The sequence below is a fragment of the Aphis gossypii genome, chromosome X (assembly GCF_020184175.1).
Source record: "Aphis gossypii isolate Hap1 chromosome X, ASM2018417v2, whole genome shotgun sequence".
Lineage (NCBI taxonomy): Eukaryota > Metazoa > Arthropoda > Insecta > Hemiptera > Aphididae > Aphis > Aphis gossypii.
The window spans coordinates 40,001,297-40,027,726 of NC_065533.1; the positions used below are offsets into that span (position 1 = coordinate 40,001,297).

The window sequence follows — 26,430 nt, forward strand, 5'->3', positions numbered from 1 at the left end:
CGTCCACTTTTTAAAGCGTTGTACAATAATCGTATAATACATTATAGGTTCATGATTCATAAAAATGTTAAACTCAATAATTAAAACTTATTAAGTATATGATTATTAATTATTATGTGGGTAAGTACTAAGTATAGGTAGGTATGTAATTATTAAGATATAATATTGCAAGGTATAGATAATTACGATCAATTTCGTGACAGAAGTAATATGACAATAATCTTTTATGGTATCTTGTTGATTTTCGTTGACATTTCTTAAATAATAAATAATTTTCAATGTGGATTCCAATTTTAAAACTTATCATACTTAGCAATAAGAATATTTTTCTACAAATTATACCTGATCGTTTTGTGTTGTACCCGTAGTATACTAGTTGAATCACAAAAAATTAACAATATAAATGATAAATATTAAATATGAGTAAAATTATTGCTGATAAACATATTGTATGAAAATGAAATCATTCATTTTAATTATCTTCAATTATGATTGATTGAATTCAACTATTACTTACACAATGAAAGTTTTTAAATAATTATTTTTAAAACATGTCGAGTAAAAAATAATGAATCATAACATCATATAATTATTCCATTATAAGATAATTAATACAATTTTATACTTGATAAACGTAATATTAAATATTCTAATAATATTATTTGGTACACAAAAGATTCTCGTAAATAAAATAAAAAAAAAAAAAAAAAGATAAAAATAATTTTCTTATTAATTTTTACAAAAAAAAAAAAAAAACACTATCATCAAACTATTTAAGCCAAAATTTGCAATAATTGTGTGTATTATAAATGCTTAAAATAAACTTTAAATATAGGTATAATATTATATTAGTGGTATAATACGATTTTATTTGATTTTAGATTCTGATCTGAGTGATGAATATATTGATTTTATCATGACGTATTTTTTTTTGTATGAGTACATGAAAAGTTGTCTATAAAATGTTTCGATATTTAAAAATAGGAGTGCTTTTAAATATAAAATAGGATTTAGTTTATACTTTAAAAAGATTAAACTTAAAAAGTGCAGTAATTATTTTTAATTATCAGGAAAACTAACAAAAAAATTAAGGAAAAGCTGAACATTATACGCTAATCCAATTTTTGTCAAAATATTCTTCTTTATTTTGTTGTGATTTAAAAACAAATAACTGCAAAAATTTGAAGTTTTTTTTTTATGTAACTAAAAAAAGTATAACCCTAGTTTGTTAGTTACTTGAAATTTTTACTAAATATTTATACAATTGTTTTTGTTCACAGTAAAATTTTCAAATTATTTAAAGGTGTGAGAAATTTTTTTATAAAAATCAATTAAAATTTTTTTCAAGATACTTGAAAGCTTGATACAAAGATGCTCATAAGCTTTTAATTTATCAATTTAGAAATATCAAAATATTCAAAATCTATACTCACAGTATTTTTTTATAAGAGTTAAAAGTAAGAATTTTGATAAAAATTTCGTTTTTATACCAAAGATTGAAAAATTTAATACAAGGTTCTTTATTAGTTGTTCAACTTAAAAGTAAAAAAAAATTCTATCAGAATGTTTTTTTATGAGTATTTCAAGTTCAAATGTTTACGACATTCGATATTCACCCGTGAAATAATTACTTCTTCTCGAACAATTTATGATGTTTTATTGTATTAAAAAAATAAATAAATAAATAACAATAGATAATTGAAATTTTCTCTAACTTTTTGTATTATCATTTTTTTTATATGATACAATTTTCAAAATGTTTAGTTTTTTATAATATATTTTGTGTCTAATTCATAAACATTATTTTTTTGTATCTAAGCTTTGAAAATTTAATACAAGATTTCTTATAAGTAGTTTATATTGAAATCATTAAATCTAAATAAAATATGAAGGTAATTATTTTTTCTATTCTACGGTATTAACAAATTGGTGTTATTAAATGTTGTGTTATAGTGATTGAAATATATTTATATGGTATAGATCAATATGTATTATTATTAAAATTAAATACTAATAAAATAATAAATGCTATATTTTCGGAAAAGATTATATCAATCTATTATTATACTGAAGGTAAAATAAATAAATTATATAACAATATCAAAAAAACATTATAAATTGGTGATTTAGTCTAATAGACCTAGATCAGAATCATTTCTCGCATACAGTGATATAATTGATATATCATTGAATTAAAATACAACAGATCTATATGATATAATAGTGACTTACTCGAGACCTAATGTACAGCACAAATTAACTTTTTAAACTCCTTTTGGGTTATGTAATATGGTCACATGGATAGTTAATAAAATATGATAATTGATAAGTAATGAATATATTTTTATATTATATAATGATATGTTATATTTTATATTGTAGGCTATAGCTATATAATATACATACACGTGAGTGTATTATATTATATTAAGCGTCAAGTTTATAAGTTCAACTTTTTTTTTTTATATATAGAACCATAATTGATCGATCTACGAATATTCATATATTGAAATTATAAAACCTTCTATATTTTGAATAGAACGAAATCGAATAACGAATTGTGTAGTCACGTCAGCTTTGAAACTAAACCCTTAACTCTAAACTCATAGGGCTTATAAATGCCGAAAAAGGATAGGCATATGTTGGTAATCTGAGCACACTATAGGGAAGGTTATTTGAAAAATAATATACCGTCCGTTCAATAGTCTTTATTATATCCTCATTTGTCGAGTTGTAATAATTTAATAGATTTTTATTGACATTTTTGAAATACCTATAAACTCTTTTTTTACATACTTGCTTTTATTGTTTTTATTTGTCGACAAAGCATTTATTAAACATCGTTGGCTCTAGATGAAAGTGTATATATTTACTATAGGTAGGTATATATGCACCATGTGTAATATTATTTCGATACAATAATATACTTATAGGTTTGAAAAAAACAACTATTAGTATAACAATATACAATTAACAATCATAATGCACATGCATTCTATCAAAGATAAATATTAAAATACCTATTAGAAAACATAAGTACAAACGATTACGAGGGTAGATATATGAAATGAATCCTTCATTAGTGTCGTATACGCCGTGCCAGAGCCTGACGTATATTATAGGTATTTCGGCTTCTAATGTCTCTAATCGTCAAACAAGTAAATATAGATACCTCCAGTAAAAGCTTACGCAACCAATCTCTGGTGACCACGATAACGAGTACTGCACAAAGACTAGTTTTATAAGATTCCACAAGGGTTTATGTACTATTTCACTCTAAGGTTGCTTTACTCTCCATCAACTGACCACGATAACGAGTGCTGGATGTTTGAGAGTGGGTTCTCTTTGGCCTAGACAAAATAGTACTATTTTCCAGCTGACCACGATAACGAGTACTGGCAGAAAAATAGTATTATTATAGTGTCTTACTATTTTTTATAAGTGTTTTTATCGCCACAAAAACGCTTTAGTGTGTAGTTCGAGAATTAATCACTCTCAAGAAGTATAAGCCCTTTTACAAAAGTGAAAAAATTATTTATTAACTTCAAACAAAAATATTAAATAAAACAAGAAAAGAATATTCAAAATTGACTGGTCACTGAGTCGTAACTACATCTACTAACGTCGTAGCTACGACTGTCCGCTTGCTTCGCTCTCCACGTTGCCGTTGCCTCATTAATAATTATATTTTGTTGACTCGGAATTTCACGCCCCCCCTCCCCCCCCCCCGCTCGGTATGGGATATTTTTTGATGATATACTATAATACGATTATATATATACGAGTATACGTAGTATTATATGCCATCATATTTTAATTTTATTACAACAATTAGTTTAAAAATTAATTTCGGTGTAATAAACTTACAAATTTTATGATTTGACAATATTATTTGGAAAAGAATATTTACTTCGTGTAAATAATATTATAAATGTATAAATAAATTATTGATAAACTATATAATAATATAGTATTAAAATAAACCAATTTAAGTATAAATAATAAATATACATAAATATAATATTGTACGGTATGTGTACATTCCCCTTATATCCTCTGTATTTTGTTAAACAACGAAACAAATATTATGAAGAAGATAATTTAAATCTCTATTTAAAATATTGGTAAATAACTTTAAAGGTGATCAATAGAAATCAAAAACAAACTTAAAAAATTAAAATATTAAAATATCACAATCGCTGGCATACACACCTAAATCAACGCTTAATAAATAATATTATTAAATACTTAACCTAACCTAGTGCAATAACTATATTGTTATCCAATTTATCTGCCCTAATGAATTTTCGTACAATCCAGGGGCCAAATTTCTCGATAAATAGCACCAGTGAAGTGTCATTATAAAATACAATATATTGTATAACTATTCAGTGATTCAGTATTGTGTTATCAATAAATCATAATAACAAATGATAATTATCAGTTATACTTTAATGGCAATCAAAATCCGTCCTGTTTGCATAATATAGCCTAGTAATAATACTATGTGTGTGCGTGTGTGTGTGTGTGTGTGATCGTGGCAATCAGTACGCCTTAGAAAACGAATAATAAATAGCAATATACAGGGTGATTCTTCTTAAGACAAAACACATTTTATTAAAAAGTGTTTACAATTTTTGAAATACTTTTATTGTCTAATATTCCAATTCGTCACAAAAAATTATTGAAAAAAAGTTATATTCCCTAATGTTTTTGTTGTTATCATTTTTTTAATTTCGTATATTTTTGAATTAAAACGTATATTTTTATTTCATATTCTGGAATAATAATTTTTTTAAAAACTCAAATAACGTATAAAAAAAGAATTTTAAACGAGTAATAATTAATTAGTTATAACTTATAACTTATAAATAAGACTTGGACTTGTACACGATAAATATATAATGATAAATATGTAATATGTAATATATAATGATATATATAATGATAAATATACGATAGCAAAATATGCATTTCATTTTGTTAAAATATACAATGAAAATATTATAAGGTATACAATGAATTTACCAATAATTCACAAATTATCATTAAGTGAAATAAAAGTATATCTTAATTTAAAAATAGATAGATTAATAGATTAAGTCACTTTATAGTTTTTACATAAGCTAAATCGTTTTGTTAAGTTTTACATTTAAAATACCTTATAGTCTACATGCTTTATAGCATATTTTTTATGTTTTTCTCGTTAAAGACAAAATCACTGGTTTTATGAAATATAAATGAGGAACGTAATGTGATATAGTATAGGTATAATTTTTTCACTATCTTTGTTTAAATAAACCTAAGTACCATTAAACATATATTTTTGAAGTTTATTTTTAAAAGGAATATTATTATACTAAAAATATGTAAATAAAAAAAAATGATCATATTTTGTATTAATATGAGCCATTGGTAATATTTGGATATAATATATAACCTTATGCCATGTTTCTTGGTAAATTTTTAAATAATGATATTTATGGTTTCTTATCAATACAAATTATAGTTTTGTATCCTTTAAAATATATCGATATTTGTGAACGTTTTTTCATGCCTCATTGCTTTAAAAATTGATTTGCATATTCTCCCATTAATGTATTACAATCTGTCACGAGCTAGAGAATACCTTATCTAATGACAATTTTTTTTTTATTAATAACTTATTATGGTTATTATGAATTTAAAGTAAATGTTCTCAATATATTTGTTATCTACGCGTTATTAAATAAATAAATTAACAAAAAATCTTCTTTCTTTATTACTTTGTCGTCTATATCATTTTGGTATATTAAAAAACTTTTCCAGCGGGAAGTCAATTCGATCAAGTTCAACCCACTCCCCATCAATAGACAATATGTACTATTACATATTATATATGTATATTTATATACGCGTCTGATATTTGGATATGTAGGTGCAGAATTGGAGATTTAATAAGTATAGTAGGTAGTAGTTACCTCTCAATCATAATAAAAACACAATAGTGAAGAGGGTCATCGATACAGAATGTACGAAATATAAATATGTAAGAGCGATATTTGATATCCGAAAGCGAATATACCACGCGATTTGTACATCCGCTAACAGGACACATCTGTTGTCTAAAATAAATCCTACCTATCCTTGTATTTTATATATTAAACATTTCGTCGTCAATACATTGCCAATTGAAGCTACTGTCCGAAAAACATGTTATTATAATAATATTATATTATACATATATAGTGAATTTTATTTCTTAGGATATTATTTTATACATTTATATTTTAGATTCTGAACGGAGTGAAGAATGTATTGATTTTACAATGATGTATGTTTTTTTTTTTGTTTTTTTTTTTTTTTTTTTGTTTTTTTTTTTTTTTTTGTGTCTGTGTACAGCATAACTAGTCGAAATAATGCTCCATTTCAAACAATGGGGGTGGTTTCCGATGTAAAAGTGAATATCCTTGGTGCATTATAGAGGTAAAAAGTTAACATTTTCCAACAGTTTTCAAAAAAATCGAGAAAAACAAAAAAAAAATGACGGAAAAACGGCAATTTTTACGCAAAACCAGTTTTCGACCAAATCGATTTTTTTTTATGGTTGTAATTCAAAAACTAATCACTGAAAATACTTGAAATTTTCACCAAATGTTAATGTCAGTGGTATCTGTATATAGTTAAATTTTCAAAAAATTTGACTTTTTTTGAGTTATTTATAGACCACTGAAATTTTCGATTTTTTTGAGAAATTTGTTTTAAAGTGTCGATAAAAAATTTTTGGATGACCAAAAAGTTTTGAAAATTTAATACAAGGTTCCTTATGAGTTGTTTTTATTGTAGCTAAAAAAAATTAAAAATCGTTAGTCACAATTTTTTTTTATATAAGTTAAGTTCAAATTTTTACGAAATCTGTCGAAAACGCGAAAATTTGCAAGTATTTTGAAGTTGAAAAATCATAAAATTTTTTTCTTTTATAACTAAGTTTTGAAATTTGGTACAAGGTTCTCCATACATTTTTCTTCAAATATCTGTAAAAAAAACTCTACCGGATTCAGACAAAAAAATTTTATGAGTTTTGAAAATTTAAATTTTTACAAAACCGCGTTAAATAACGGTTTAGCCTCAAACGATTTTTGATATTTGTTATAATTCAAAAAGTATAAGTCGTAGATACTTGAAAATTTTACCAGTTATTTAGATTGGCATTTTATTTACTTGATTTAATTTTCAAAATATTTTGAGTTTTTTTGAGCTATTTATAGACAACTGAAATTTTCAATTTTTCTGAAAAATTTTTTTTGAAGGGTCGATAAAATTTTTTTGGCCCTATCAAAATACTTGAAAATTTTATACAAAGTTCCTCATATATTATTCTTATAGTGATTAAAAAATTATAAGAATACATAGGCACAATTTTTTTTTTAGCATTTGAAGTTCAAATTTTGACGAAAATTCGTCAAAATTATGAATATTTGCAAATTATTTGAAGTTGAAAAATCATAAAATTTTTTGTGTTTATAACTAAGGATTAAAAATACAACACTAAGTTTTCCATAAGTTTACCTTCAAGTATCTATAGAGAAAACTCGAAGCATCATTATAGGAAAAATTTTAAGTGCGTTTGAATTTTAAATTTTAACGAAATAGCGTAACGATAACGATTTATCCTCAAACGATTTTAAATATTTGTTATTATTCAAAAAGTATAAGTCGTAGATACTTGAAAATTTTACCAGTTATTAAGATTCGCGTTTTCTTTACGTGATTTAATTTTCAAAATATTTTGACTTTTTTTGAGCTACTTATAGACAACTGAAATTTTCAATTTTTCTGAAAATTGTTTTTTTATGTGTCGATAAAATCTTTTTGGCCCTATCAAAATACTTGAAAATTAATACAAAAATCCTCATAAGTTATTATTATAGTGATTAAAAAATTATAAGAATACATAGGCACAATTTTTTTTTATTAGCATTTGAAGTTCAAATTTTGACGAAAATTCGTCAAAATCATGAATATTTGCAAATTATTTTGTAGTTCAAAATTCATAAAATTGTTTGTATAGGTAGCTAAGAGTAGAAAATTTAATACAAGATTTTCCATAAGTTTTGCTTCAAAAAGCTATAGAGAAATTTTAAGAGTCATTATAGGAAAAATGTTTTGAGCGTTTGAGTTTTAAATTTTATGAAATCGGAATATTTGTTTCAAAATAGAATATATGACAATATTTAATTATAATATATTATAGACTGACAAATCATCTCCGTTCAGAATCGTTTTTCGTATACAATGATACTTATCATTGCATTCAAATTTAATCTACCCTAGTCCGAGGTCTACCCCACCCCCTAATGTACAGCAGAGCGGTACCCACTTGCCGACTTTTTTAAGTTATTTCTATTTTTATTGGTAAAACATAGGCTTCAAGTATTGAACTAATATTTTGTCAAAAACCAATCTTTTAAAGTATTATAGTAAATGGTGTTTAAATACTTTGGATAATATTAATTAAAATAGGTACCTATTTGGAAAATATTTTAAGTAGATTCTTGGATGTACGAATATTTAATAGAAAATCAAATACTTTTCAAAAATTAAAAGAATTGTTCATCTCACCTTTTATAGTTGACAATCAGTATAATCACATTATATTAATTAATTTATAATTAAAATCGAATGATTAAATATTTATTTATTTTATATTTTATTAACAACCGTTTATTGTTTAATAAATATTAAAGAAGGCATTTCAAGATTGAAGTATGAAAAATTTGTATTTATTTTCATTTTTCAGTAAAAATTAAGTATTACGTAGTATAAAATGTTCAAAAGATACTACTATGTGTGATTAAAATTTTAAATTCATGGTTGTTTATGTTTGTAATTAATTTTCTTATCTAAAGTAAAATTAAAAAAAATATTAAAAAAGTATTAGGATAGTATTTTAATATTTTCTAAATTGATTTAAAAGACTATTTTAAAAGACCGTCAAAGTGTTAACACAAAATCACATGATTTTATTACAATGATACATTATAATATTATCTATTTCATTTAATATTACTACCTACCTATAATTAACATAGAAGTCTACCACACATTAGTATAAATAGCTCAAAATAATATAAATATTTAGAAATTTTTATCACGTATAGTTAATAATAATACATGAAGTAATAAAATGCTTCAAGTCTGTACTAACAATACTTTTTTTTTAATTATAACAAAATTACTAAAATCGTTATTTTTCATTTACTTTTTTTCAAAATTGAACTTTAAATGTTCATAAAAAAATAACTAATCATTCACAATTTCTGAAATTGTTATGTTTTTTTTCTAATTGAGAACTTTGCGTTTATTATATTTTCATTATTTAGTTATTATAATTGAAAATTGTATATATTTTTAACTATAAAATAGATAATTTAATTACCGATGATAAGTATAACAGCAAAATTAACTTAAGAAAAATTTTGTATTAAATATAAAAGCTTTTTAACTGAGCATTTCTTATCAATGTTTAATTCTTAAAAAAAATTTAAATATTTTGAAAATGTTAATGTATAAAACGTATACAATATACATTGTATAATTAAAGTAAAAGTAGAATGTTTAAGTTTCTACAAATCATAATTAATGAATATTGAATAATAAAAGTCTTTGAGAGTATATTTTTATTATGTTATTTCGTTTAAATATCCAATGTTGTTATCATTTTAGTTTCGGCCATTCATTTAAATTAATTGAGGCTTTTTCCCATGGCTTCACTCAATATCTAAAATTTAATTTCGAATAATTACCTAGTTATTAGTATTTATTTAATGTTTAAAATTCGATGGGTAAAGTGGCAAATTAATGGAGTGACTTAGAGGCACTTCTTAATATGTTTATTTTCGACTCCTTCGAATATTAATTTATCTTTCAAAATCTGAATTTTATACATCAAAATTTAAAAAAATATTTTTTAAAAATATGTTATCGTTCAAAAAAGGTTTAAAGTTAAAAAATGAATGTTATATAAACATAGTGAAAAATATATTTTTAAAAATGTAATATTTTTGGAATAATGATAGAGATAATTGTTAAAAGAATCACGTTGTATAACTATTGAGTACTCATCTGGATCTAGTGTCTATTCATGTACATATTTTATTTGCTGATGGAAAAACGTTTTCGAATCCAAACCGTATTATTCTGACAATGCATGCGCGCATTGGAGCTTATAGGCGTGTGCTGCAAGTTGACATAGATGGTGATGATAGGCGGGTAGGGTGGACATTGGACGGCATAAACTCTTCCGGCGATAATATTGTATTGTGTTCACAGTAGCTATAGTAAATAAAAAAACACATATTTTCAGGCACACAAATATGCTGTGAAACATTATAAAAATAAAAATATGGTAGTAAATACCTAAGTATATAATACTTATTAGAAATGAAACTACTGTTGGTATTTATTTTATATTATATGAGTTATTATTGTTTTTAACTTTCGAACGTTTTTCAATGTTCAAATTTGTTTTTCTCTTTTGGCGAGTGTGTGACACTGTAAACAATAGCGTACAAATAATTATTTAAAAAAAATGATAGATGCGATAATAACATATATATATATATATATATATATATATATATATATACCTATCTACGTGACTACCATTAGGTACGTGAGTTAGTATTATTGTTATTAATTTATGGATAGTCTTAAAATGAATAATATATAACAATGACTATAGGATTGACTAGGCACTTAAATCTTAAGTACTTTTACTAACATTTTGTTTATATTATGGTATATTAAGTAAAATATATGAGTTTATACGAGTAAACTTCAGCTTCAATATTATAATTAACTTTGCAGAACACGACAGCTGATTAAACTTTAAAATTCATAAAATAGATTAATATTTCATATACTTGTGCTACAGTCGAGCTCTGCACGAATTATATGACGTAATGATCTTAAGAGTGATAAGAGAGTTTACGATGGTTTTTACGTAATTTTTTATAACATTACAATACACTAACGTGTGAGTATAATAAGGTACATAGGCAAAAAACCTTTAAAGCTATATATGAATCTACGAATATGATACAATTGACTTTTGAACTCTTGACATGTAATAAATAGATTTTTATTACATATACTGTCGAAATATTTAATAAAGAACTTATAAACATTGTACAGTACATTATATACAATCATAAATCCTCTGAACCAATTAATGAAACAATACAACGAGTAATCCTATAGTATAGTGTATATGAATTGTAAATGATTGTTGTTGATTTAATGACATATTAATTTACTCAAATATTATATCAAATGGTATAACAAAATCATTTGTGGTCATTATTTAAATTGCCGAAAAATTAAATGAATTTCATAAAATATATTACGTACAGTATTCGAGTATGTTGAGGATTTAAAACATTATTACCCACATATAATAATAATGTATTCATATTATAATAATTTATATTTATGATTATATATTTTTTTAACTTCTCGGCGTATTAATTAAATCGTATAATGTATTTAAGATTTCTTAATCAAAATGTCGTTATGTACATAACGTTTATAATATTATCTGTATAATATAATTAATATCTAATACATAAAATTATATAACTTAAGTAAGTTATATTATGAAATAAATAATTAAAACAATACTGTTGCATTTTCAATACAATATACAATAAATATAAATGAACACACAATAGTATGTCGGTATACTCATAAGTGACACTTAAAAAACACACTAAGGGATTGTAAAAATAAAATAGGTATTTTAAAAATAGTAATGTTAATTGAAATAACTGGCATCGATCGAAATATTATTGGATTATACATAGATACACATAGATAACCTATAAGTAGGGACACCCAAAAAAACTATTTCAGATTAAGCATCTCACTACCCCGAAAACTAAAGAACTTTTTAAACAACAATGAGAGATATGTAAAGGAACATTATAGGGAGAAAAGAGGAAATACATGATCAAAGTATCAAATACAGAAATATTAAATGATAAAGCGAAAACAGTAGGCCTAGTAGTAAATGTAGTAAATTAAGAAAACTCCAGAGTAATGGAGTTATTGGAAAATGACTTTGAAACACTTGAAGTGAAAAACTAGTAAGAGTTTGAAAAAGGAGACCATTTATTTTTAAGTACCTTATAGTAACTATAAAAGAAAATAATGACTGGAGCATCAAAATAATAAACCACATATTATAAGAACGGAAAAGGTTACTATATGCATTACCTACTGACATTTTATAAATACAAATTATTCTCAGTTAGAAAGAAGTTAAGTATATACAGCAGTAGTGAGACTATCGTTAAAGATAGGTATGAATGATAACAACACAAATAAAGAAAAGTTTACTTTATCTTTTACGGTAAGAATGAAAAAAAGTTGACATACAGTCTACAACGGCGAATTGGAGTACTGTCATAAAAGAACAAATGTAGAAATTTGAGAAATTATAAGCAGTTAGATAGGTATAGTAATCACATTAATCAGTATTAATGTATTATGTATTATATAAAGGCATAAAAATTACATTAACGGTTAAAATAGTTTTGACGACTCTTATTGAGCTACACGAAAATATGAAGCAACGGCTGTGAGGCAGCTGTAAAAATATAGAACATAAATCAATTGGAAAAATACTGAGAGGTAAACCATGAAAGTGCAGATAATTTGACGGTATACGTTATAACTTGAGCGCGCTGGGTGTAAAAATTGTAGGAAAAAATATTTAGAATAAGGAAAAATGTATGGAAAACTGTTACGATTGTAGCGAAGACTCTTGGAGAGTTAAGAATAAAAATAAAACGATTGTATTATATTTCTTATATTAACTGTATGCCATTTTCAGGGAAGGATGTCCTATATTACCGGGTTCGTCTATGCAAAAGACTATAGCTATGTTGCCAACCCTAGAAAACGTCAAGGGGAGGTACGGCGTTGCGCTGGAGGATCAGATCAACGAGAATCAAGAACATTCGTTGGCTTCGTCCGTCTTGTAAGTAAACATTATGATATTATACCTGTTAGCACACGCCATGTTCATCGAACATAATATTATTATGTATGTTTCATAATAGAGGTGATCTCAGTATAGGTATTGTCTACTATAGTATTATACTATAGTAAAGTTTGAAATGCGAAATCAGAACGATAGGTAAATGATGATGGCCATCGTGTCTATTGTATAATATTATATTATGACTATAAATTATTAATGTTTACTTTTTATATTATATACTCGTCATTTACTGCGTCCTACGTATAAACATTAATATGTTATAATTAATACGACTTACCTGCATATACTTATCGATGTTGACCGATGAACTGCCTTGTTATTTTACTGACACAATGCCGACAACGGTGTAAATTAATATTCATCCTTTAATTTCCCAAGACAAATAAAACCACACGGGAATAGGTAATTTGAATGGCTTCATATAATATGCGTATATTAACCGCTGCAGCTCACATCCAGACGATTCGGTTATAATTATACACAAACACGGAATAGGTATAATAATATATACGTACCGACGTCCGACACATTATTATTAGTATATACAGCTGGTACACTCGATCTATAAAACTACATTCGTTTTAGTTCTCAGACTCTCGGTATAAATACGAATTATATAAACATTCAAAAATCTGCGCTCGGCCTTTGTTGAAGCTTTGAGTAGTAGCGTTATTGAATAAACGTTTTATTTTTGTGGAAAAGAATAATTTATTTTTTTTAATTTTTGTATTTAAATTGATATCATTAAAAGCGCATTTAATCATCGTATATAGGTCCCGTTTAAAACACAATATGTTGCAATGTTACATCACGTTCAATTTATTTCTTAATAATATTATAACTTTTAAAAAAATGTATAAAAAACTCTCGAGAAGTTGGGATAAAATGATCCTGTTTCCTTCTTACATTATTATTTATTATTTAATAATTATCATAAATTTTAATATATTATGCTAAATGTTGTTATTATAACTTATGAGTGCAAATTTCACATTATAACGTAGAAACCTAGTGCATAGTACATTGCGAGACTTGTAAATATGTTTGAGATATTAATGACTTAAAATTAGTGAAAATATTTTGAACATTTTACTGTATATAAAGTAAAAGTAAAATCTCAAGTTTCGTCAATTTATAATTTTTCAATTATAATTTATAAAAAATAAAAATAAATGTTGAGGAGAAATAATTATTTTAGTTACTATATATGTTTGAGTATCAAATTTGAAACTTATTATATCAAGCTTAGAAAAATACAAGTTTTAACTATAATTCTGTAAAAATTCTTGATTTTGACAAATTTTTATCTTCAAACGCTAATAAAAATATTATGACATTATATTTTCGATATATGTTAAATTAATAACAACATACTATGAGAAACCTCGTATTTACATAATGTTCAAACTTTTCGACGTAAAAATGGATAAAAAAATATTTGTATAAATGTTTGGTAAACATGTCAATACTTATTCTTACAACTATTTCTTTAAAAAATAATGAATTATAACAAAAATCAAAACAAAATCAATAAATCAATTTGTGTAGATGTTGTTGCGAAAAAATTTCTGTTCTTCTCAAATTTTTTTTTAATATTTTAAAAATTAAGTAGGTACCTACTTGATATTATATACTTTAGTCATTCCCAAAGTTATAATATCTCATTTTCAACCAAAAATCATCACCAAAGTTTAAGACTAAATTACTTTTTTTCTATTTATAAGATTATAACCGACACATAAAATATTGAATTAAAAAAAAAAACTCATTACTGTGAAACCAATACATTCATTACTCCACTCGAAATCTAAAATGACAAAATTAATAGACGTGTTGTTTAAATTATGGTTACAGATAATCAAGTTAGGTACATAGCTAATTTTATGATTAATATTTATGTATTAATTATATTTATCAATATCCTAAATGTTTACTAATAAAGTTTCATATATTATCTACTGTTATTGTTATACAACTTAAATACGTCCCAATTTTCAAGGTTGAGATCTGCAGATTACTGTTCGAAGATATATTTAAAAGTTGTTTTTGATTTCAAGTGGAATGATAAATGTATTGGATTTACAACAATATGTAGTTTTCTTTTTTTTTATTTAAGTTGTATATGAGATGTGACCTGCACTTTTTTTAGTAAAGTTTTTCTAAAAGTTTTATCAAACTACTTTTTAAATTGAAACTGTCATCTATAGTACCTATAGTTACTTTAGAAAGGTCATTTTTTTTTAACTTTTACAACATTTTCTAAGTATTACAAGTCTACAAAAAACTACAGAAGAATTGCAACACAGAAAAAAACATTTATAACACACCTGTTAACATAATCAATTTTGTTTCTAAGAAAATTATAACCCCAAAAAGCTTGAAATATTCATTGGTTTTATGGTTGTAATTTGCATTATGTAGATATAAAATAATATTTAAATAAGTCTTATTATCATCTGGATTAAACACAATATTTTAAAGAAAAATAGTAAATTAAATTTTTACTCTGAATAACTAAAAATCTAGTACAGATACTCAATATATAGAATATTCTATTATTTTGTCCAAATTAAACATATTTACAAATTAATTGTTATATTAAATAAACAATAAATATTTCTAAAATAGGTATGTAAAATTGTTTTATTTAATTTTAAAACTTTAAATTAAATACTAGGTTTTATTTATTAAAAAACAACCGTTTTTTAAAAATATTAAATAAACATAGAAATCTCATGAAAATTGAGAACTATGTATAGAAATTAAAAAGCATATGAAAATTGAGAAATATGCAATTTTTTTCTAAAATTGACAAAATATGCAAAAAAAATTCATTTTTCTATTTTTTATTTAAACTCGTTATTGTATAGAACGGATTTCTAGCTTGATCTATTATAAATTAAGAGCATATAGAATATGCAAGTCCTACAACTGCTGAGACCTATTTATTATGAATAAAATTGAATATCTAAAATATCTCGAAAATCTACTGAATCTAGATAACTATGGTTTTTTTTTTTATAAATGCTTAAAACTTAAATTAGTGAATTACAATGATTTTTTTTAATTTTTAGACGATATTTGACTAATTACTTTTTATTACTTGCACTGACGTAAACGAAACAAATATTATCATATCGTTCATATCGTAGAGACGTAGACGTAAAATATATTATACAATATGGGTTTTATAAATACAATAGGTTAAGTACTAATATTATCTGGGTTATAGTATAACTATAATATAAAGAATAGGAAGTTGGTCCAAAATGTCAAACACAAATATAATTATTATCCTAATAATTTTTTAAAAAAGGGATACGTAAAGTAAACGATGCGAATTTAGTTTTTTTTCATTTATTAAATTCAAAATTAAAATTTGTCAACATATTACACGTTACAACAATTTGAATTTAGAGTAAAAAGTGAAGGACGTCTACAATTTTTATTAGCAGAAAATTATTTTCCAACCGTAAATATTTTAAGAAAAATAAAATGTTTATGGGTTTTAACTTTTTAAGAATCACTTGTAAATAAATAATTTGTTATTAGTCCCTACATTGGTTTGAGAAAATCGTATTACTCATTATTCATCAACATTCGATTTTCATTAAGAAATAATGACCTATATTCACATGATAGAATCAAATTATTCAATAGTCTCATTCGTCCTGAATGTTACAACCACACTACGCGGTATACCTGCTATGTCCTATTTATACCTTTAAAATAATAAAAAATTACAGTGAGTAGCATGAATTGTCTGAAATTTGAAGTAAACTTTTTAACATAGCAATAAATAAATTTAGATCGATAACAATAAGTATTATATTGAGTGCAAAAATTAACTATAGATAGATATAGATACTAAGGTACAGGTACAGCGCGGCGGTATCTATTATTTCTAAAAAGGAAAACAACATTTTAAAAAACAAAGAAAATCGTAGAAATTGCTTTACTATATATTAGATACGCTGAGTGTAACTAGTCATTGAAAAGATCACTATAATATAATATAATCGTTATATTTTAATGAATGTGCTAAATTTAAATTCATTATAATAAATCATTATGTGTAATGAAAAACTATTCTAAGCAGAGATGATCTATCGGTTTATATTTTTAAGGATATTTTATTACATTTTTATAACCTTTAAGTTATTTAATTCGTCGCTACGTTAGATTGAACTAATTTTTCCTAACAACATATTATATAAATTATTAAATAATATTTTTTTAAATTTTATTATTAATATGTAAATCAATATAGGCGTATCATAGGTGAGGTACTTAGGTGTAATTAGGTTTGTCATAGAAATAGGTTAAATCTAAATATTCTTAAATTATGTATAGTAATACTAATAATAATACTACTATACTTATATAATATAAAATAAAAATAATACTTTATTAAAATTAAATGGTAGAGAATAGCTTCTAGTTACTACTAAAAACATTTTTGGCTTAAATCACCATTTAATTTAATTGGCATTTGAACTTGAAATGTCTTGAAAAACAATAATTGTACGTTTGAATTTTTGAGATGTTTAGATTCTTTTAGAACAATTTATGAGAAACCTTGTATTAAATGTTCAATCCTTATAAATTGTTGGATTTAAAACAAAATCGATATTGTCAAAAATACTCCAATCAATAGAAATCCAATCAGACTTATTTGTCCTGCAACTACCACATCACGTCTGTATTTTGTATGCCAAGATAAACATACCCCACCCTTACTAAAATTATACTTATAATGCTATACGTCTATACATAACTACAAGCCATTATACCCAATAATTTTATTTATTTCAAAAGCAATTCTACTTCGTATATTTTTTTAATGACTTTGAAGTTTGAACCCTATAACAAGTTTAATAATTAATGATATTGGAAGTATGTATATTAAAAATTATATAACACAAAAATAAAACAATTAACATAGGGGCTTAAAATTGTGTGCAAAGTACCTACCTGAAATCCGTTTAATTCATTCATGTGCAGAATCATACACACAATAAATTATTCTTCGTATGTACGCATACCGACTAGCTATATTTATTGTGTCGTAATAGATTACTTGTGTGTTACTTACTATCTATAATTTCATCATTTAAGTAGGTACCTACCTAAACTAAATATGTATGTATAATATGTATGTAAATAAGAATGTACCACGTAATGTTATAATGATTGCAGAATATCGAGTTCTGACATCAAAGACGTGTTCGGTATTATCGTATCATATTCGGTCAAGGTCAAGCTGTACTTGGGCGCACTGGGCGGCGAGCTAACCGCCGAATTGCCGTTCCTCATCATGCACTCAAAAGTAAGTGGTTTTTTTTCAATAGTTTTTATTAGTCTATTATATATTACATTTCAACTTTTTTTTTTCTGTACTACGCACAATATCAATACCTACTACACCGACGTAATATATATGTATTACTGTAGTGTAACACGGAATTGATATTATTGTATTAGTCTCAAATTTTGGATACCAAATCACATCACTTATACCCAACGTATATTATAATATATTATATAGGTGATTAATGGTTAATAATTATAACTAAACTTTTTCGCGTATGTTCTTGAAAATTGAACAACTTGTGATTGTCAACTGGAAATCAATTTTTTATTCTCCAATAATAATTAATAGTATTTTAATTGCCTATTTATTATTGGCACAATGTCATGTTTCCGTAGGATTGTCTTATGTTTTAATCTTTAACGATAGAGTACGTTTAAGATTAAGTATGTGTATTTAATATTTATCGCATAAAACATATAATAGGTATATATAATATAATGGACCCGTTATGTAATCTATACAGACGTCGGTCACTACTCACTACATATACGTATATAAATGAAAATCGTAATACCATTCATAATTATATTATATGCATACTTACGTCTTATTTAATTATATTTTTTTATTACATAATGTTGAAAAGCTGTATCTAGGCGTATAGTTAAATGGTGTGGATACATATAGGTATTCCACACACTCGAGGTTATAACCATAAAACAACTGTAATAACATCAATAGTTGAGCGCACTAATAGGTAGATACAGATATCAACTTTTAAAATGCATATGTAAATACAATAATGGCTTTATTTATTCCTTGTGACATCATAATAATAATCATTGTTACCTAACTCAAATTTCAAATAAAAAATTGTGTGTTATTTTGTTTTATTATTATCATTGTTATTAATAATTTAAGCATATTGGCCTTTGAATAATAATCTAATAAACTCACAGGCAATTAGTCTTCTCGTAAGTTCTTATTTTTGCGCAGATCACTAGATTGTACATACTCCGTGTATATTCTGTGTATAGCAATAGACGCTCGAAGTTAACCAAAAGTTGTTTTGTATGTGTTAAGAAAGCGAATATTTACAATCAGTACACAATATAATTATACAATAATATACAATAATATATAGGGACAGCCGAGACAGGACAGCTTTAGTGAAGGGGAGAAAATGGTGCCACCATCCAATCAAATAAAAATCTTTTGAAATTTGTTCGTACCGATTATTTTATGCATCTTCGTTTGCCTATTAAAGTATTATGCTTGAGGGAGTGGAACATTGAAAATTATAGCGTAGATACTCGACTTGTGGGGGATACAAAAAGACTCGTCAAATTAATGTATTTCAATGAGAAGGGTGAGTTTAATACAACTTCTTACTAATTAAATAAATAAATACCTACCAATAACACCAAATGTAGTTTCCGTGTATGGTAGCTAATATTGTAATTTCTCAAGTCTCGGCGTTTTCCTAATTGCTATCATTAAAAAAATATATAAAAATAGTTTGGTTTAAATTTCAATTAATTGTTATGGAAGGGATAATAATGAGTATTATTGAGGTGTATAATTAGATGAAATACAATACAATTTTAAAATACGCCTTCGAAATTTCTGAATATTTCTTATGCGAGCAATGAACTAATTTTTATATTGCAATGTTACACACTCACACTTGTCACTTAATAGAAAAATATATTTCAAATAATATAACTTATAAATTATAACTGAAATCATATTTTTATTCAAGATATTCGTATATCATAATTTTATAAAAATTGTATATGCATATACAATATCGACATTTTAAAAATCAATTATACGTGAATTAATATTTTCCATATATTGTATAAAAAATAACCGATTTTTCAATAAATATAAAATATGATTGGTGTTATCGATAATGTTAGTATAATGTTGAATGTTGACATATAGCATTGTTTTAAGCTAATACTTTGTTTTTAATTAATATTTTTTGAAAATGAACACTTTAATCATCATGAGCTTATAATTTAATTTGACTATAAGTATTTTTTAGTTCACTATCAACAATATATAAAAAAAAAATCTAAAAATTTGTTATATCATCACTTAAACACCCGAGATAACATAGATAATAAAGGTATGGATAGGACATATCGGTCTTATCAGCGGTATTTAAGGGGTCCAGTTGAGACCAAACAAGTATAGGTAGGTACCTATATCGAGTATCGACTATCATTATAAAAACGCCTCAATTGCCTTCCCCTCCAGGCACGCGGCCTCAAATATATTTAACATAGGCGTGGCCTATCCATATCTTTATTATTTATGCGAGATAACCAATTTACCATAAAGCTCTTATTTATATAAATATTTGAAAGTAAAATTAGTAATTAATAATTTCCATTTGGTCTTAATGTTGGTATAGCCGTATATACATATGGACACAAGTATAAATGAATAACAAAAGTGCGTATACTATAGTATTAATATGGCAGTCGAGTACGTGATATTATAATACCTAAGTGATATCTATTGCCTTGTATTATACCATATTAGAATATCAGATGAGACTCGATTTAATTCATAACGAAATTAATAGTATGCATATTTTATGTATAATATGTGTATTTATTTATAAATCTGATAATCAAATAACAATAAATGCATGGCGAGTACCTACTTGATTTTTGGTCAAGTACTCAGCCAGATTTATTAGGTAGCTATGTCCTACGGCAACATCTTACATATTTACAAGTATAGACTTCAACAACATATCTTAGTATGTAACATAAACTACACTATATACATATACATAAACGTATTACGCAGTAATACGTCATTATTCCTACTCTACCGCTCATCGCGTGCTCATCCAAAAATCTTCAATTTTTATCATAAAGATTTCATTGGGTACAATATTTATATAGCCGGCTTTTATTAATTTTAGATAATAAAATGTCGTATTTTTACTTAATTTTGGTGTAAAACACACGTTTAAAATAGCAGTTTTCAGGGTATGCCCCAGAATTCCAAAGAAAAGCAAAAAATGACTTATGACATGAACATTATTAAAGTTACATGACATTTTCTTGTTTTTACATTAAAATTAAAATTAATAGATACATTTTAGATAGAAATACGTTCATTAGTAGTCTAGTACAAAATATAGTTTGTAATTTTTTAACGATAGGATTTCAATCAATGTCGGCTATATAATGTTTAAGAAATATAACATATATTATTCTGTAGGTAACTTTTCTCATATTAGTGTATGTGATTTAATTGTTTACCTCATTAATTTTATCATAGAATATTCTATGACAATACGATATTTTTTCTCTGATTTTAATATGAAATGTATTTATTACTTTTTCTTACCACCTTAAATTTAGTTCATGACAAAATCGTGAGTACTTTATTAATAAGATTTTAAGATCCAAATGATGTATGACATTATAGTATGGTTTTTTCAATATCGTGGTATTTTTACTTTGCAAAGTATTATTACTTTATGAGAATAGAAAACTTTTATGGTTTTAATATAGAGTGAATGCTCTAATAATGTACAAACTACAATGGATGAAACTTGTTTTGTTTTCTATAATTTTTATTATCATTACGAAGATTTCGAGTTTTTGAAATATTTGGTGATATTCAATGTATACAATTAATAATTAATTATAATTGGAATTACTTCATAATTTCAAACACATTTCTTGAGCGCAGTTTCTCATTGATATTATATAAATAGGTACGCTATAACAAAATAACAGTTTAAGTACTAATGTTCAGGCAGCGTTCCAACGTTAAAAAAAATACTACATTGTTGCTCGCCTGTTATTACGACACACATTTTGATGGAGTGCGTGCGTAGGTAGATAAATATTGTATATTATCATTATTATGATACGCTGTAAGCATTGGAAGGTAATAATTGCGACATCGCAAACTTTGAGTAATAAGAATAAGCATCTATTGACCTATCTATAATCTATAATACACTAGTTAAATACATAGGTACTCAAAATGCGACACCGAGTACCAACGCATAATAAGGTCAACACAGTTCAACATTTTTGTAGGGAACGGGTGGTATAACGCCAAAAAATTATAAACATTTAAAAAATTAATCATACTAAAATAAGGATATCTAATTAAATGCAATAAGGTGGTAAAAACAATATAACCTGACATTGCACAGATATACAGATGTACCAAACGTAGACAAATGCTTATATTTTTTTTTATAACACAAAATTATTATTGTTATGAAAATATTATTACTACAAAATATACCTTTAATTTTAATATCATCAAATCTTACTAACATTTATTAATATTTTGTACAAACATACTAAATTAGGGAGAGAAGAATAATTGAAAAACTAGGAGGCCTTAGTCGCATCTACCTTTTTGCCATATGGCGTCACCTATCCGGTACCGATTTGATCGGTCAGGCATGATTCCTATATGAAAACACAATTTGCTTTGCATCCTCGGCGTTAATTTTACGTTTAACGGTCGACTTGTTTGTGCGTACGTGACATTATTAAAAGGTATAATACACTATATGACTGCCTACAACCCTACATTTTCTTCGGATAATAGCGCAAACCATCATCAATAATAAATAATAATAATAATAATATAATGTTTAATAAAAAGATTGAAATCAATACTTTTTCTTCATCCAAAACAAATAAATTACTAAATTCTGGTTTTCACAACGCATGTGAAAATATTTTTTTATTTAAAATAATAAAAATTACCTTAAAATTTAATTGTTTATGTGAGAAGTACACAAACTTGTAGTATGATATTTTTTTTTGGTGTGAGGACTGAGTGGTCGGTCTTTAATAGTCAAGTATATTTTAGGACAAACAAAATGTTGAAATTTCCAACTTCAAGGAATAGTTCTGGTATAGTAAATTGGATCTAGCCAATCTAGGTGGCACTATTAAAAAATTTAAAAAAAAATTCTCTTTCCACTTTTTAGTAGTTATTTTTTTTAATTAGTTACAGTATAAACTAACAAATACACATCACCTGTTTTGAAAGTAAATATTTTGTTATAATCAAAAGAACATACAATTATCTATTGTTATAATCCAAAAACAAGTTAACAGTGAAAAATGCATAGAAAAAAGTCCAAGAGGGGAGGAACTCACCTACATGCATATAAACATTATAAACCTAAAACCATATATTATAAAATGCAAGACAAATAATCTGCTAACGAAAGCTAAAAAATTGCGAAACCGGTTTCTATCTGTTTTCTATCCTTAAACATATTTATATTATACAGGGTGATTCTTTTATCTAACAACGCTCATTATTTCAAAAGAGATTGACTTTTTACAAAATTTAAGATCCATACTGTTCTAGAGTTGTAGAACTCTTCCATATTTTTACCCTTATATTTATTAGGTAAACCAATATCAACTTTTGATTTTCAAACGACAACCTATATTTCAAATTGTATAAATTAATATGGCTATTTTTTTTTATGAATTATCACATTCAAATCTTTATTTTTTGTTAATCCGTTAGATATAGAGATATAGCTTCTCAAAGTTGGATAATTTTGGAAAGTGTTTATTGAGTGTAAATGTGTTTCAACTCGTCAGTAGATAATTAGTAATAACTAATAAGTAGTAATATTAGTCCAATTAGTTATAATTATACGACAAATTATAATATAAACTATATGGAAGGTAGTAACAGATACTAATATTATCAACACTTTCCGCTACATAGGTCGACGATATTGAATTCATTATTATTATAGCTACTGGATTTTACAAATGAAAATCCCAGATCTGACAGTGTTAATTAGTACTGATGTATAACACCTAAAAACCATCTAAAACCAACTAGCTTTGAGCAGCTATAACTCGCCGACGGATCAACGAAAATTAACAATTTTAACGTAAAAATTCATGAAAAAAATGGCTTTATTAATTTATGCAATTATTAATATAGGTTGCCATTTGAAAATCAAAAGTTGATAGTTTTTTTTACTAAATATAAGTGAAAAAAAAATGTTAATTTTATACAGTCGTAGAAAGATATGTACCAAGAAAATTTAAAAAAAAATCTATACTTTTTGAAATAATGAGTGTTGTTGGATAAAAGAATCACTCTGTATGTATATATAGGTAATACTAATATATTGGGGTGACCAACATGAACGTGTTGGTGAGCCGTATGAACAAATACAATTATTCCAAGAGCCAAAATGTGTATAAATACATTTAATAAATTTTAATAAACTCTTACCAAAAAATTAAAGTTTATAACAATAATAAGTAAATTTTGATTTTATAAAAAAAAACGCGAACCACATCTGACTCGTATGACGAGAGCCACATGCTACTCGCAAGTCACAATTTGGCTACTCCTGTAATATATACCTAGTACCTACCCATTATACAATATACATGCTTTATTATTTACTTATAAATCATACATAAATTAATTATTTATCAACAAATGTAAAATGATATGATGTTTCATAGATCATAGGTACCGTCACAGAAATATACATTATTATTATTATATTAATATTATTGTACTTATGCCATTGACTTATAAATTGTAATGTTATGATATGAACTTAATACCTATGTTTTATTTTAGTAAACTGTGAACACTTTGACGTAGTTGTATAATATTATAACGTGTTTATCATTGTCCATTTGTCTTATTCGCGTTCGACGTGTCATTACTTAACTCGCGTTACCGGGATATCTGCCAATATAATATTATACAGACCCGCAGGCTCAATCCGTCGTCCACACCGGCTTTTTTAACATCGCTTTCTGTTAGGTTTATTCCGTCGTTTTCTGTACTTACTCCCCTCTAAATACGTTTTATTCTCGGACGGATTTCCGAAAAGTGTCATTGTAAAATAAAAAAATGTCACGCAACTATACTGATAGACTTTATAATCCCGATTGCCATCAAAGTTTGTCTTGTGCCCTTGTCAAAATATTATATAACTATAATAATACGTATAATATTATACAAATTGTGTACTGAGTATATGAGTATATCGTTGTTGACTAAAAGCGTTAATCAATAATAATAATATCAGGCCAATTCTAATAATTTAAAAAAAATTATGTATACCTAATATTACCTATACTCTGTTTAATTAATTAATAATGACTAGTCAAATAAGTAATTACCCCAAGCTGCAAGTGTATACCATTGATTATGAATATTACCACATATTAATATTACATTGCTTATACGTTAATAATGAGTGACAATGTCGGATTTCCACTGTGTCCGTTTTACTTTTAAATTGTACCATTCATAATAAATAAATAATTATTAATGTTTTTCATTTCAATTTTAATTTTGTTTATTGTTTGTTTTTAGCCGGAAAAGAAAACATCAAATACATCGTCATGATTTAATTACAATTATGTTCACACATGATGATTATGCATAGCTGACTTATAGGTATTCTCGTAGTTGTTTGCATTTTAGGGGCGTCATTCACAGGGTGAGTCGAAGGCGTCACACATTTGAAAAAGTTCATCGTCTGACCTATCAACCCGTACCCAATACCTATGTCCTATACATAATACGCTGACATATTAAAACAATTAATATTGTATACAATGTTCATTAAAAAAAATGTGAAATTATTAAACATCATCTGCTATTGTCATATCTATTGTATTAGGTATTATATTGAACATACAAAATAATTTAAAAAAAATATATATATTTTATTTTTTTATCAAACACTAGAAAGTAGAAATAAATAAATGTTTCTATTGTTTACGAAGAAAAATAATAATATAATGGTTTTTCTATAGTCATCACTAGGGCTTGGATTTTGTAGGTAAATAAATCCTTAAAAAAGCATTTTGAGTAGTCAAAAAAAGCAAAAACAGCAGTTATTAAATTTAGTTTTAAAAATATAATTTCAATTATACATTGAATTATATATTAAAAAACGAATTTACGACCATTTATTTGGTCAAGTTATTTTTGCTAAAGCTCATCCTATCAGGTCCTAACATATTTTTATATATAGAAAATGACCTTTACACATCAA

At 25.2% G+C, this 26,430-nt stretch overlaps 1 protein-coding gene across 1 annotated transcript in view; it reads left to right on the forward strand.

The window, feature by feature from the left end:
• The window catches only part of LOC114127528 (arrestin homolog), a 41,539-nt gene extending 15,449 nt beyond the window's left edge, over positions 1-26,090 (forward strand). The window contains exons 6-8 of the mRNA XM_050208147.1: positions 12,875-13,021; positions 18,245-18,374; positions 25,743-26,090. Coding sequence (XP_050064104.1) covers positions 12,875-13,021; positions 18,245-18,374; positions 25,743-25,775 — 310 coding nt within the window. The 3' untranslated portion in view covers positions 25,776-26,090. The remainder of the gene's footprint in view (positions 1-12,874; positions 13,022-18,244; positions 18,375-25,742) is intronic.
• The last annotated feature ends 340 nt before the right edge of the window (positions 26,091-26,430 follow it).